The sequence below is a fragment of the Aspergillus bombycis genome, assembly GCF_001792695.1.
Source record: "Aspergillus bombycis strain NRRL26010 chromosome Unknown contig00053, whole genome shotgun sequence".
Classification (NCBI taxonomy): Eukaryota; Fungi; Ascomycota; class Eurotiomycetes; order Eurotiales; family Aspergillaceae; genus Aspergillus; species Aspergillus bombycis.
This window is the reverse complement of record NW_019170055.1, coordinates 113,167-127,841: the sequence shown is the minus strand read 5'-3', so window position 1 is coordinate 127,841 and position 14,675 is coordinate 113,167. Positions and strand designations below refer to the sequence as shown.

Genomic DNA, 14,675 nt, shown 5'->3' with positions numbered 1-14,675 from the left:
GTCATCGCATTCGCAGCTTCCCCGGAAAACTTCCCGCGAACTTATTGTCCTGTACTATTGGAGGTGTTGACATTTACCCCTTTGTCTTATCGACGACGGCTTCGATGTGACATCCCACATTCGCCATATTCTTACTGTTTCAATTTTTCTTCTTTTTGGAAATCTATCTATAGACACTGTCACTGGAATGAAATGAGCGGCGAGCCTTCTCGTCCGGGGCTCCATCCGCTTTCACATCTCAAAGCTGGGCCGACAACGTCCAGCTCTAAGTCAACAGCTTCGGCAAATGGGAGGCCATCTTCTCGAGCTTCACATCGACCCCGGTTACATAAGGCCTCTAGCCGGGATACTCAGACTGACGCGACGGGCGACAAGGCAACTGCTGCTTTAATCCGTCGCGTCCTATGTTCGCAGACGGGTAACTTTGGAGGCGCATCAACATTACAGTCCCCGGAAGAACTATTGCCTCCACTTACAAGCTCGAATGAAGTGGATTGTCAGCTGTATGCCTTGATCGCGGTTATCATTAAAGAATTTGTCTTCTCCTGGTATTCAAAGATTACATCGGATCAGGTTCTCATCAACGACGTCATCCAGGTGATTGCGCATTGTACGCGGGCGGTGGAACAGAGACTGCGCGACACTGATGTTTCACAGTTAGTTCTGGACGAGATACCGGCTTTGGTTGAAGCGCATATTATCTGTAAGGGTGGAGCTACAATACTCTTTTTATCGTCTTCGGACGGTTCAGCCATATCTTTACTAACAAGTCTTGGAATCAGCATATAGACTAGCTGGAGAACAGTCTCAACTATCAGGCCTTACCCCCTCTGCTCGCGAGATTTATCATAGTCTCAACCCTCACCCGGGCCTTTCTCCAATCCCAGACCCGACGGATACCCACACCATCACCCAGCAAGCCGATAATGAAGCCAGATATAGACAGCTATTGGTGAGTGGGGTATTGGCTGTGCTTCTGCCAACAGAGGATCTAAAGAATGCCTGCTTGCGGACGCTAGTTTGTGATATCTTGGCAGATCTAATAATTGGAAATCAAGTTAGTGGGAAGATGTGTGAGGGGTGGTTCTTGTGGGAGAGTGTCACAAAACTGATTGACGTGGTGGGAAGTCGCCAGAGTCATGAGATTGATGCAACAACTGCAGTACCACCTAGAAAGAATCAGTTACAAAAGTTCGACCTGCTATCTCCCCAGGAAGACTTCCGGAAACATCATTCGTCATCAAGTGCCCAATTACGGGTTCCAGACTGGGTGTGGAAAATCCTTCAATTCGGCTTCCTAGTCTACGTGACCTTACGTTTCATTGTGACGGGCATTTTTCGCGTTGCATCCACGTCAGTGGCCTCGCCCTCGTCCTTTACCGGCCACACAAACGAGGCGTCCGCTCCATGCAACCCTCCCCGGAAGCGTCCCGTTCTCAATTATGGACTATACAGCATGCTTTCACAACTACTAGATATTCCCCGGCGGATGCCATGGTTGGGAGGGCTGCTCGCACTCTTTCAACACTTGATCTTGGCAGGTCCAGGCCGAATAGGTGACACTGATAGTGTTCTTGACAGGTGAGTTGTACATTTACTTTCAGTGTCTTTTTGCTTTTCAATTTTTCCTTCCCTTTTCTCTCATTCTCGCCAAGTCACCTGTGCTTCTTATCGCTGGTTTATCAGATGAGACGGAGTAACTTTAGGAGGGTGGGAACTTTAGCTGTGGAGAAGCGGTACGGTTCGATATCCGAACCATGATCGACGCTTGTATTGGAAAGTACCCTTTCCTGTCAGGACATCTAAGACGAGTCATTGGAAGATGGTCAAGAAGCCCAGCGGGACGACGATGCAACTGATGCGCATTGCTCGCATGCTGCAACGATCACTTGATCTGGGTGTGGATGCACAGGCCATCCTTCGTTTTCCCAGTTTCTGACCCTGATTCGCCCGCTGGGCCCATGCACGGCCATACTGTCATTACGAGGTGTGACCGGCGCGTACTGGTAACTTACCGTGTCCGTATTTGAGTTACCGCCGAATTACTCCATGACGATGAGCCTATCATCATAGCGTGATGCTATTATTATTATGATGATGATATGATGATAGTCGTCATGCTCTTCGCCCCTTTCCTCGCTTGTCCTCTCAACTACGACCGGAAGGTTTGAAGTTGACTGGTCATTCCCTGCCCGAAATTGGCTGGGGCTTCGGCCATTCCGAAGTAGAAGAACGTGCCCGCTCCCCTGTCAATCAACTCTGAATGGGCTGGCCCGTCCCTTTCCGTCCCGCTCGACTCCATTATCCATGCAACTCCGGCATTCTGGAGACATTATCCACCGAACAATGGCATCAAAGAAAGGAAGACCCCAAAAATAAGTATGAGAAAAGAAAGGAACGATGGGGAGACAATCCCATGACCTTCAATGGACTTGACAATGCTATTGGTACTGTGCTTCACTTCCAACGACAAGGGAAGGTCCGTCTATCCTTATCCCGAAAAGTGGGCGCATTTGAGTTCGCCGTTCATAAACCAACGCTAAAGAATGATACATGAAATTAATCATGGCGATCATCCTAAGATTGGTTGAAGAAACAGCCATGCGACTTCTAGGGATTGGCATGGATAGGGCGAAGTTCGCTTCCCTTCCTTAATTTTCGAGCCAATCAGCGAAATCCCTCGCGGGGAAGATTTTGAATTCGAATCCCGGCTGCGGTCACCGGTGTTTAGACGGCCTTATGAAGCCTATGGTACGGCTCGGAAAGAATGCCTTCTCTTGGGGATGCGTGCGAGATGACGAGTGGGAGTCTCGCCGCCTTTTCCACTTGTCGTCATCTTCAGCATTGGGCCCTTGTTAATCGCACCAATCGATGGCCCAAGCTCCTCACATTGGCCAAGCCGATCGCATTAGGTCTCCACCCAGCCATTCTTCCTGTCTTTGTTTGACTTTTTTTTTTCGCTCGCTGCAATGAGTGACCCTCCCTTCGGCGTTACACAACTTCCTTTCTAGGCAAAGGACCTTGATACTCTGAACCGCTTCTCCACAGTCTGGGGTTCGACCGCCTACCATGTCCGACCTTCCTCCGTCCGTCTGTGTTGCGCAATCTGACTGTTGCTGATTTTCATGTCTCTCGTTTGGAGCGTCTGGCTAACCCTGGTCCGAAAAATTTTTCATGGTTGACTCCACTAGGTTCCTCCACGAGACCATTCAGAATCATGTCTTCACCCCCACCTTATTGCCCAATCTCCTCCGCGCGTCCAGGGCGGCACTTTTCCCTTCGAATGCTCGCTCAACTCAGGCAGCCAGCGCGAATCAAGACGACGCTCCGGCTCCGCATTTGCCCGCACAACCGCCAGCGTCCCCTACGGAAACGAGCCCGCCTAGCGACGCCGCTGGCGCAAGTAACGCCAGCAGTAGCGTCTTAACGACTAGTATTTCCGCGACTGCGCCTTCCTTATCGCCGGAACAGCGTCCTACCGCGGCCGAAATCGCTTCTATCAAGCGAAGGTGCGCGGTAAGCATCCTGTCATTGGTCCCTCGTCCCATTGCGCGGCGCTTCTTGGGTGTTCCAGAGAAAATTGTCATTGGACAAACGCCCCCTGAGCGCCAAGAGCATTTTAAGGCTTCCAATGGACAGAACCACCAACATTCGGAACCGGTTTGTACCTTATCACCTGACTCACTATCAAACGATGATCTAGAAGAGTCGCTCCTTCTCGCGGCAATTGAGAACGACGTTCTGGATCTATTCGCCGATGAGTATTGCAATAAACATCTAATCTACTCGATCATTGAAACCGTCCTAGCAAGGCTTCTCCCCGAGCTATCGGAACGCAGCTTAACGGAGTTGATGGAAGACCGGGGCGTGTCTTTAGACAGCGACTGAAACCCACTTAAACCGACAGAATATAATAACAGCAGAGAGCTATAATATAGGGCCATTTCACCGAGAGTGAACAATAGCTTAGTGAACCCCTGATCCGTTTGGGCAGAAGTTTTAGAACAATAGATCAATCGCATTAGAGACAGGCACAGGCACAGCCTCGGCTAAAACGAGAGTCGTGTTGCGCAACAGTATGATATTTTTGGTAGGCCGATAACCTTATCAAACCTGGTTAGGGTCTCAGGCCTCCAGTCGGTATTCATGGATCTCGTTCGGTTCATGCATTTCTGTTCCCTTCTTCGGGATCACAAAATGTGACCTGCAACGAAAACCCTGTCCCTGTCCCGTTACACCGAGGGCTCAGGGGTTAACGGATGAAATTAACACAATATAATACGTTATAAATTATTACAGTGTAATCAATCGTATGCAGTAAGAATTGAGAAGGTGGGAAAGAGAAAAGAAAAGAAAAATAACAGGAAGGTCTGCAGAACAATTAACAGGTGGCGTTGGCTCACGGCGGGGTTCGAGATGCAGGCAGGTGTATGTAAGTGAGGCACCTAAGGCACGAAGAGCCCAATGAAATGCACTTAATCGGACAAACCATGCAAGCCCCATTTTTTGTCGCCAGGGACAAGGCACAGTGCGTCAATTGGAAGAAATGTACAAGGAATTAGATCAAGGAAAATGACGCAGAAATTGCGGTGAGAAATTAACAGTAATGGAACCTTGGAAGATAGACAAATCAAAGTCAAAATCAAATAGAAAATATCCAAAAATCACACCAGAAAAATGATAGCCCAAAGTTTTGCATGTACTCGTTCCGTTCCGTCCGAAAACCCTAAATGCTGATGAATGTAGTGATAGTAATGGTCCCATGCAGTTTCGCGTGAGCGATTCCAGTGTAGATGATGCTTCTTCCGTCTGAACAGTCTCGAATATAGAAGAAAAAAAGAAAAGAAAATAGAGGAAAGAGTAAAAATAAGAAAAGAAAAGAAAAGGGAAGGAAATGACGGGAATAGCAAGAAATAGAAAAGAGTAATGGTAACAAAATAAACCCAAAGTCCATGCACCATAAGAACCATACTCCGCCGATGGACTGTGAGCCATGCCTGGATGCCATCTGCTAGGATCAGAATCAGTGATTGAATACAATCGAGGTCGCCCTCTTCACATGTGTATCTTCTGATTTTGCTTTTCATATGAACCTCAGAAACTGTTGTGTTGGCTTAATGAAACAGGGAATCATTGAGCATGGCGTACAAATGCAATAAGTTCAAATTCAAAAGGCCACCCAAAAAGCAAGGACAAGGAAAATGCTGCATCAAGATAGGGGTAATGTTAAGACGTATAATAGAGCCAATAAGAATAAAAATCGTCTGCAGTTAGTTAACTGTTAAGAAATAGGCTGTATACTCGATCGCAACTCGCATGTTATGGTAGATCGATCTTGTAGAGTATGGCCCAACGGATGATATTAACCAAGGCTGCGAATACTTCGCTTTTTGTGTAAATGTGGACCGTCGTCATGCTCGTCAATGCGAGTAAGACCCCCAGGGAGCGTAGTCTGCTGGGACTTTGCGAGTTCCAACCTTTCCATTAGCCCTCCAATGGTCAAATAGTCTTGAGCTCCGAGACCGGTGGGTTGGTGCTCGAAATAGTTCATCACCAATTCTAGGGCCCTCCGAGCTTCATCCTGGGTTGGCGAGCCAGGTGAACTTACAGGCGAAACTGTAGTTGACTTCGGAAACAGTGGCGGATAAATTGATTTCGTCTTGATTTCCGGATTGCTGCGGTTGCGCTTGATTGTGCTGGACGAGGTATCGAGGCTAGGAATAGCCTTTGGGTTGTACTCATCCATAATTGGTGATTCCTGTAAAGAGGCTTGCTGCGGTCCAGTCTTAGGTGAAATCTGATCAGGCTGTTCATCAGGTAACAAAACACTGGGATCGACACCAATGAAAGGGAACGTTTGGCTCCGTGGTCTATTCGGATTGCTATCCATAGATGAGTTGTGTGATTGACTAGCGGGGGTGAAAGGGCTGTCTGCCACTAGTGCTGATGTTGGACTGGTCACGCTGGCGGAGACAGAAGATGTGGTATCAATAGAGATGGTACTTGTAGTGTGCGTGTTTTGATAGTCTCCCAGAAGATCACATAGACTATCGGGCCCGAAGTTCTCCTGGCTCTGGGTGGGTGATAACGGCGAAGGGGTAGCAAACCCCGTGGGAGAGATAGGCGAAAGGACGCTGGGTGACTGTATGGCAGATGCTATCGCCGAGTTTATACTCAGACGCCTAGGGCTTTCCGAATCACTCTTGGCGCTGAAAGAGCTCTTTCGGGACTTCAAACCCATCAAGTTATTTTTGTGTTTGAACTTTTCCAGCCAGCTTGTGCTCAACACTTTTTCTTTGCCATCGGAACTACCACATGTGTTGGCGAAGAAGAGAGCTTTTTCCCTGATCATCTCATCACTGAGGGGATAGCCGTGACGCTGGTAGTTTCTCACCCAATTAGAAAGAGCCTTTTCTATATCGGGAACTCTTCCCTTGGCTCGTTTGATGGGGGAACGTGTTCCATCATCGGGGTTGAGATACTTCTCTTTCTGACGTAGCACTTTCGACACCGTACTTTAACAGATGGATAATGTGTCAGAACGGGATTTACTCAAATTCAGGATCAGAGGGGAATGCGTAGATTTATTACCTTCGTTCCACTCCAAATATCGCTGTGCATGTTTTGTCAGTCGTGATCTACATGAAGAGAAGAAATTAGCGTGAAGACTGACCTCCAATGTCTGTTTGCTTGGCGGTTTTGTTCTCTTCATGATACAGGCACATGCGCCGACGATCATCATCCGTAAGCGTCCTCCGCGGTGTCGAGTTACTCGTTGATGACTTGCGAGGCGGCGGCGGTGGAGGCGGCGGCGGTGGTGGGTTATGTGTGACTGGCGATACCGCTGGCGGTATGGGTACAGGCGGCACGCTTCCCTCTGGAAAAGGGTGCTGAGGGTGAGTCGACATCATACTGGGCCACGTATTCGAGGGCATAGTTAATGGGAGTGATGCATACGGGGGTGGTACAGACACCCCGTACGCCGACTCCAAAGGCAGCATGCCGTACCCAAATCCATGGTAATCAAGCGGCGGTGACTGTTGGGAAGGGCTGAAACCGCCCAAATCCAACCAAGGCGACTGGGTATAGTCGTTATCTTGGGCGTGTGTGCTCTCTGTGTCCATGGCAGCAGAGGCGAGGAATATCATGAGAGCACGTTGCAGAAAGGAGAAACTAAAGGGGCAGGCTACTCTGGGAGTGGCTTCGGCAGCACTGGGACCGGCTTCAACCAGGCCGTCAACAGATATAAAGAAAGCGAAGGAGACAATCGAGGTCAATGGGCAGGAAAAAAGTAAGGCGAGCTCTCTGAGAAAGTTGGACCTTCTCTACATCCAAGAATGGTATAAACGAGGATGCATGTTCAGCACAAAGAATATGCGATTACACAAAGCTGCTGTGAAAATAGTAGTAGTAGTAATAGTAGTAGTAGTAGATATGTGCCGAATTGCGGCAGCAACAATGCGGTTCCCACGAGGGAGGAGTTCTTGCAGCGCCTGGATGCCTGATATCTAACCCGAGTCACCCACAGCCGAAAGTATGCGCACAACAAGAAGAAGCATGCAGACTATATTATTCTCTTTTGTACAGGGGAAGAACGAAATGAACGGAGGGGCAATGGTGGGTGCGGGTAAGGCAAAAAAGACATAAAACGGAGTTAAAAAGGGTCAGACCGGGACACAGGCCCAGGGACGATCAGGGAAGAAAGAGCGAGTAGTAAATAAGGATCATGGAGGAGAAGGAGAAAGTGTAAGGAAGAGGATAGATGTATACTCCGTACTGACGATGTAAGTATGGATGGGATGGAGTCAAAGGATGTACCTCTTCATCTGGGCCCTGTGGTTGGTTGCGACTTGCCTTTCCAGTCAAGCAAGTCGTACCTGATTCGATGGCCGACTGGGACCAGGTCTTGCATTTCGACAGGACCGTCTTTAGCACTGCCTATTTGGTGCCTGTCAAGAAATCGTTTAGAAAAAAGGAAAAGGGAAAAAAAATATTAATAATACTATAATAATAAAAATAAAAATTAAGAAAAAAAAATAACATAAATAAATTCTTAAATAACAAGGGTAATAATTCACAGACACGAAGAGCTACGACCGACGGGACAGGCCAGATAGCGTACCATACGAATAAAAGACTAAAACTTGCACGGCGATTGGGCAGTGCTCAGAAAGTAAAAAAATGAAAGATAATAATACTCTTGGAAATGGTGGGGGATTCCGCCTCTGATTGGTTGCTGGCTAGATTGCAAGGACAGGGATATCTCACGAGCCCGAATACCGCTAACCTCGTACTGGTTCATACGACGCTCAGTCTGAATGCTGTATCAACCGTGACAATGTTTCCTGCCAGATGGCTAACGCGGTTGGGAATAGTAAGACTTGTGCTCTATGTGAGCTTGACTTGATGTTATGATAGATGGAATTTGCACTGCGGAAATTTTCAAGGCGTTACACCAAAAGTCTAGATAAATGAGAGAATCGGGTAACTTGGACAATTGCCTATTCTGGTATACTCCAGGCAAGAATTGTGGGAGCAAAATTGGGTACCCGATTTACAGCCTGGAGGTGGAGCGGAGATGCCAGAAAGGAAGAGAGGAGAAGGGGGAAAAATACAAGAAAAAGCAACATCCAATCCAGGACATGTAAAAAGAAAAAGGAAAAAAGGAAAAATCAAACATGAAAAAAGAGAGAGGGGAGAGAGAACATACCTTCTGCGCATCCTTTTCCTTCTCTTTCCCTTTACTTTTTCATTTTCTCTTTGGTATTTTTTTTTATTTTATTTTATATATATATTTCATTTCTGCGCGTTTTGCTTTTTCGTTCGGTCCTTCGGGGTTCCTGTCAATGATTTCTCTCCGTTCCGTTAGACAAAATTCCTCAAGCCGGACGATCCTGTAGCACCTCACGGGAGAAACCTCAGGTGGATAATCCACGGTTTCCTAGCAGAAACGATCGTCCTCAGACGAAAATCATATACGGAAGTAAGAGTTTCCTCTCAGCAAGCCAAGATCATACTCACGGACGGGGAACGGATCGATAAACCGCTGAACCTAAATGCCCGCATGACATACCTTAGAGATAGAGCGAAGATTTCCGACTAGACTGGCGACCGACAACCATCTGGGAAAGGCCCAACGGCTTTTTTCCTCCTTTCCATCATAAGCTCCGCAGTGAGAAATAAGTATCTTCATAGTTCGGTACCGAGCTCCCCCCGTCCCTTCTATCGTTCCTATAGTGCCAGCCACATGTGAGAACGTGGATCACCAGGGGATTTGAAAAAAAAAAATGCAAAAAAAGGAAAAAAGGAAAACGAGAGAGAGAAGAGAAATGGCCTTGCCACACATCGAGGAGGACAGAGTGACTCGCGGTATCATCATCGTACGCTTGACAATGGATTGGTGTTGGATTAAAAAAAAAAAAAGAAAGAAAGAAAGAAAGAGGTAGATCTTTCGTTAGCAATTTGCAATGATGAAGCCTCATTTGACTAGTCTTTCAACAAATGGTTTTCGGGGGTGTCAACTTTGGGTAGGAAGACACTATGCTACTTCGGGGATGCTCTGCTTCGCAAAATGACAAGAAATATGCGAAAGCAAGATTCACTTTGGGGAGAGCCAGTCATTCCTAGGCCAAGGACCAGGACCTCATTAATCCAAATCATCAACCAGTGGTAGCAGCGCCAGGCCGATCTGCATAGTACTTTGTCACGAGAAAAACGTCAGGAGATGGTTGCCAGCCAATGAATTACCGTAAAGTGATTCCAATTTATTTTCTGTTACATGGGCTGAGCATAGACTGAAGGGAGGGTTCGTCCTATCATAAGAAGTAGCAGCGGCATGGTTCGGGGCTTCGGTTCGTCTAGCACGACTAGATGACTTACTCTGACCACGGTACACTTCCAGCATGATAGTCCTACTAAGATACTAACATGAGGGCGAGGAGCTAGGACCCCACGGGGCCCGCAGCGGTCCACTCCGGGCCGGCAACCTAAGCAATGCAAATCTTAGGAAACGAGACCAAATTGGATTGACCAAAAAGGACAAAAGGAGACGAGTGGAGTGCGCACCTGTTAGTTGGTACGAGGTAAAAGAAAGAAAGTAGCCAATTCCGCGTTTGGCGAATGGATTGATTAATTAATCGTCATCTATGTGAAAAGGTTAGCCGTAGTAAGTAGTGACTAGTACTGGTAGTTAGCTTCAGATATGCAGATAATGATCGGACGTTGTTATTCGGGGGTTAGAACTTAGTAGTAGAACTTGACCCTAACCCTTACAGTTTAGCCTCTTGCGACTATTAGGTTCAAAACCCCCCCCCAAGCATTCCTGACTCGCCATCGGTACACACACGTATTAATTGCCACAATGCCCAGGCGGTACGTTCTTGGATGGTACATACTGCATTTGCACATCGGTCTGACTGGTTGCTTGACTTCTGGCGGAAAGTCATCGACGGATGATTGCGGTACAAGGGTACGACTGGTATGTACGCTGTAGGTGCGACCTGGGGTATACTCTATGGGATGCGGCGTTCATTAATGCATTGCATTGTACAGCCTTACCAGGGCTGGCCCCTTCGAAGGAGATCGCCTTTGTACATGATGTACTCCGTACTAACCACAACATACTAAGGCCCTGTCTCAGTTACCTACCCTAAGTAGTTGAGAGTACGGGACGGGGAGCGCGGAAAACGTGATCGGTGCAGCACTAATTTTTCATCAACAAACCATCCGCCCCGCTTGTTCGGATAACCACGAGGGCTGTCAAGACTAAGTTATTGTATGTAATACTGTGTCAGATTCCCAGCTTAGACCTCACCTTCTTTTCTTTTCTTTTTCTCTTTTTCTTTTCTCGGATCTACTCGCTTGCTACGCGCCTTTGTACTCGAATAATAGACGATGCTGGTAGAGATAGGGTTCGAAGAGGAAAATGATACCCGCGTTCAGGAGTGTAGCTCACCCAATGTGGACCCTATTCTCGACGAACTAAAGATGGAGGGGGGGAAACAAAATAACCTAATAGAGGTGGAGGAAGATTTCATAATTCAAGTCACTATCCACGAATTAGCGACGTGACCACGGTATTCCAGTCGGTCTGCCGTCTCTCGTCGCTGAGAGGCTGGGGAAGCCAGTGGCCAACAGAAAATCGCTACCATATGCAGGAAAGAGTTAGCATGGGAAGTCGAGACCATGGGTTGGGGTCAACACCATTTCTTCTAGTGTACGCAGAGATATTGCCCCTCTTTGCCTTTTTGTAATTATTTCCCTCTCTCTCTTTTTTTTCCCCTTGACTTGTTCAAGGACATTTAGATCAGTCAATAAATCCGCCTGGGATGGGGTTTGAATAGTTTAATAAATTTGAATTTTGTAACTAAAAGCAAACTATTGCTAGTGGATCAATAACAATCCGGTTGAGAATGACTGAAACTGGAACGAGGGCCGGGTGGTGCGACGCCAAACAACCCCTAATCCGAGATATGGCGTTGTGATAGCCTTACCGTTGTATGAATGCCAATAATAGACATCTGTCAGGTACGAAGGGCAGTGTAGATGTCCGATCGCTCGTTTGGATATCAGCGGTGGACGTGTCATGTCAAGGTACCCCAAAATACGTACAGATGTACTTCAAGGTACACAATACTCCGATGTACCATACCTCTGACATTTGTATAGTGGTACGGGGTACGTGAGGCCTTCCATGCAGGAGTAATGGCGATAGACGCCCGCAAGGCCCTTGTCGGAAGATGTCCGAGCTCAGATTTGCATAAGTAAACCCGAGAGCGTATGACATCAGTAGAGCTGAAAACTGATCCGATCGAAGCAAGTATCGTATCGAAAGCCTAGGCAATATCCACTTCGATAGTGTAGTACGAGCAACTTCCAGATCTGAGCGTTGTGGGGATAAAGGTTGTTTCTTTTGGGCCCCTATGTATGTAGAGAAAATAGGTGGTGTTATGAATGGCACTTCGTAATTAGAACCAGGATATATTGAAGCTAAGCAATCAGATGTCCAGCATCACGACCCCAACAAATTACTAGTAGTATCTACCAGTCTTTGGGAGCATTCTTTGTCTGGCACGGTTACTACTTATTGGCCACAGACAGTGGCTGTCATGTGGCTGTCTCGAAGGATCCGCGATATCCATGCTAAAACTGATACAAGGAAAGTGGAGGGAAAAGATGAAAAACAAGAGAGAAAAAATCGAAAAAAAAAGCAAAGGAAAAAATGGCGTGAGAAAGAAGATCCCGAGTACTAAGCCGTCACCGACAGTTAGAGATATGAGGGCCACCAGAAGGAAGAAGGAAGAGACGTATGCAGCCTCCACTTCCTCGCATGCTACAGACAAGTGCGGTGGTAAAAACACGCATCTACAGTCATCTGACAAGCAGATTTTCACTCAAATTCTTCATCTAAGACAAACAGTAGCACCTTATGAAATAACGAGATCTCAGGCATAGTACTAGCAGCTTGGTCAATCCGCTGAGGCTGTGCATTAGTTGGCATTGGAGAACATCAGATCTCAGGGCAAAAGCCGAGTTATGCTACCAATCACGAGTGGCTATCAGGCACAGTATTTGCTCAGACACAACCCTCATTGCACCCTTTTGTATCTTCGCTGATCATAATTGCCTGTGTACTTGTCTCCACGCGGCCACTATGGTTCTAATTTGACCTTGGTTGATCTTTTTGTATTTTATTTCTCCTCTTTTTCTTAAAATCTCGACTATGATTATTAATGTTAATATTATTGTTTCAACGAACCTCTGCCCCTCGCCATCAGGTCAGGACTCTGGGCGTTTAATAGCGCACCATCCAGGTATAGAACCAATCTTTTAATCGTCCCGAATCAGTGCTACTTTACCACTGAACACAGCCCTGTACGACACACAATTTCAATGAGTGCATGAATCAAGGTTCCAGGGGGGAACCCCCTCAAAGAAGTATAGTCCAGCGAGCTGGGAAATAGACAAATACAACGTTGTAGAGTGACCGAGCTTTAAATTCCCGCGCAGACCGCTTTTCCAAATAAAAAAACAAAAAGTTTTTCTTTTTTTTAAAAAAAAAAATTTCTGGATGTCGCTGACGGTTAATTATAGACAGGGTATCTCCGTTAAGTACATACAAAATGGATGTATATGTAGGTACTATACTCCGAGGAAAAAAGTCCCAGCGTGCATTATCAATTTCGACAAATAAGAGCCATGATTGGTGGTGTCAACGATAAATCTCTGCAAGTTTTCTCCTCCCCCTCCCAATTTCCCTTTTATTATTATTCAATTAATTGACTTGAATTTTCCAGGTAAGTTTTGTTGAGCTGGTAGTATCCATGGATCTGTCCGGCGGAACCGGCAGAGTAACATGGAAAACATGGAACCTAAAAGGTGGAGGGAACTGGTAGGCTTTTTTACGCGACCATTGAATGGGTGCCAGGTATGGATGTACTCCCCCATATAAAAGTCAAGTGCCGAGTGCAACCCGCGAGAATGGAAAGGGAGAAAGAGGCATTTCCATAAATGGATAGAAATCCAGATGCAAAGTTAAGACCTGACCATTACTACTTCCAACATCTGCAAATTGACAGGAACTTGTCGGATACGGATGCGTATCATGTAAGACAACCTAGACAGGTTGGGTATGGAAATACGACTACCCCTCCTGCGCCGTGACCCGTCAGTACCGGTAATAATATACTCGGTCGAATCAGAGATCAGGGAATGAGAATGAGTACTAGTAGGACAGAAAGGGGGTGCATAATGCGCCCGTGAGCAGAGCAACCCCGGACCCTGCACCTGCAGGCGCATGATTAGTCGCAGAGATATACACTGACACTCGGGCCTACGACGACTAAGAGTCCCGTCAGTCTTCATGGCGGCACTTCACTGCCGATTCGTCGTCGATGGGGTGTCATGGTATACTTCAGTTTAGGAGTCCGCCCATGGATCCGACCAGACTGCAACCCTTTCTTTGCTTTATCTCTGTGGGGAAGAATTATCTGGACCACGCCCGTTTCAGACAACCATGCCACCCCAACAGAATCGCAATTCTACTCGATCCCGCTAAAGTGCCTCTTGGAAAGTATGGATGTACCCAAGCTGTATAGGGGTGGGTCACCTTCGCCCAGCTAAGGTACCAGCAATATACATACCGGCTACGCAATCAGGTGACATCATATGTTCCAATTGATCCGAAAGGGGAATCTCCTCCAGAAGTCCTCAAGCTCCATCGCATGTGTAATAATTAGTATCTTTACTTGCACGCGAGGACCGCGTAAACCAGAGGAGGGTGCTACATTTAGATCCTTGGAAGCAAAAGAACCGGACGGAGCTTTCTCAACTCTGTCAATCGTTCGAATTTTGTTGCTACTAACTTTTTTTTAGTAGTCTCAGTCATACGTTCTAGACCAACCGTCGGGAGAAAAGCATGTAAGTGGTGGTCGCTTTCAACGAGAACGGAGAAAATAAAAAAAAACACAAAATGGAAAGGAGAAATCGTTCGTACTGCGGAACCATAAACCCTATTCCAGATTCTCAGCGTCAACTTTCTTGTCTCTCCTCGTCCCCTTAAACAGGATTGCCCCAAAACGACCGTGCGTCACCACGAGTAGCAGTGCTGAACAACTATCTTCATGATTCAGTCATCTATCCCAAACGAATGATCGTGCAAATCCAGGCGGTAGTCG

The 14,675-nt window shown here is 46.9% G+C and overlaps 2 protein-coding genes across 2 annotated transcripts; one reads left to right on the top strand and one right to left on the bottom strand.

Annotated features, from left to right (window-relative positions):
- Window positions 1-192: 192 nt before the first annotated feature.
- Window positions 193-3,888, top strand: ABOM_006579 (PXA domain-containing protein; the record flags this gene model as incomplete). Its single annotated transcript, XM_022533708.1, has 3 exons — window positions 193-703; window positions 783-1,581; window positions 3,192-3,888. The coding sequence occupies 3 exons, from the start codon at window positions 193-195 to the stop codon at window positions 3,886-3,888; spliced, it is 2,007 nt and encodes a 668-aa protein (XP_022388284.1).
- Window positions 3,889-5,362: 1,474 nt separating this feature from the next.
- Window positions 5,363-7,148, bottom strand: ABOM_006578 (uncharacterized protein; the record flags this gene model as incomplete). The annotated part of the gene is made up of 3 exons (XM_022533707.1): window positions 5,363-6,515; window positions 6,592-6,613; window positions 6,674-7,148. The coding sequence occupies 3 exons, from the start codon at window positions 7,146-7,148 to the stop codon at window positions 5,363-5,365; spliced, it is 1,650 nt and encodes a 549-aa protein (XP_022388285.1).
- Between the last annotated feature and the right edge of the window lie 7,527 nt (window positions 7,149-14,675).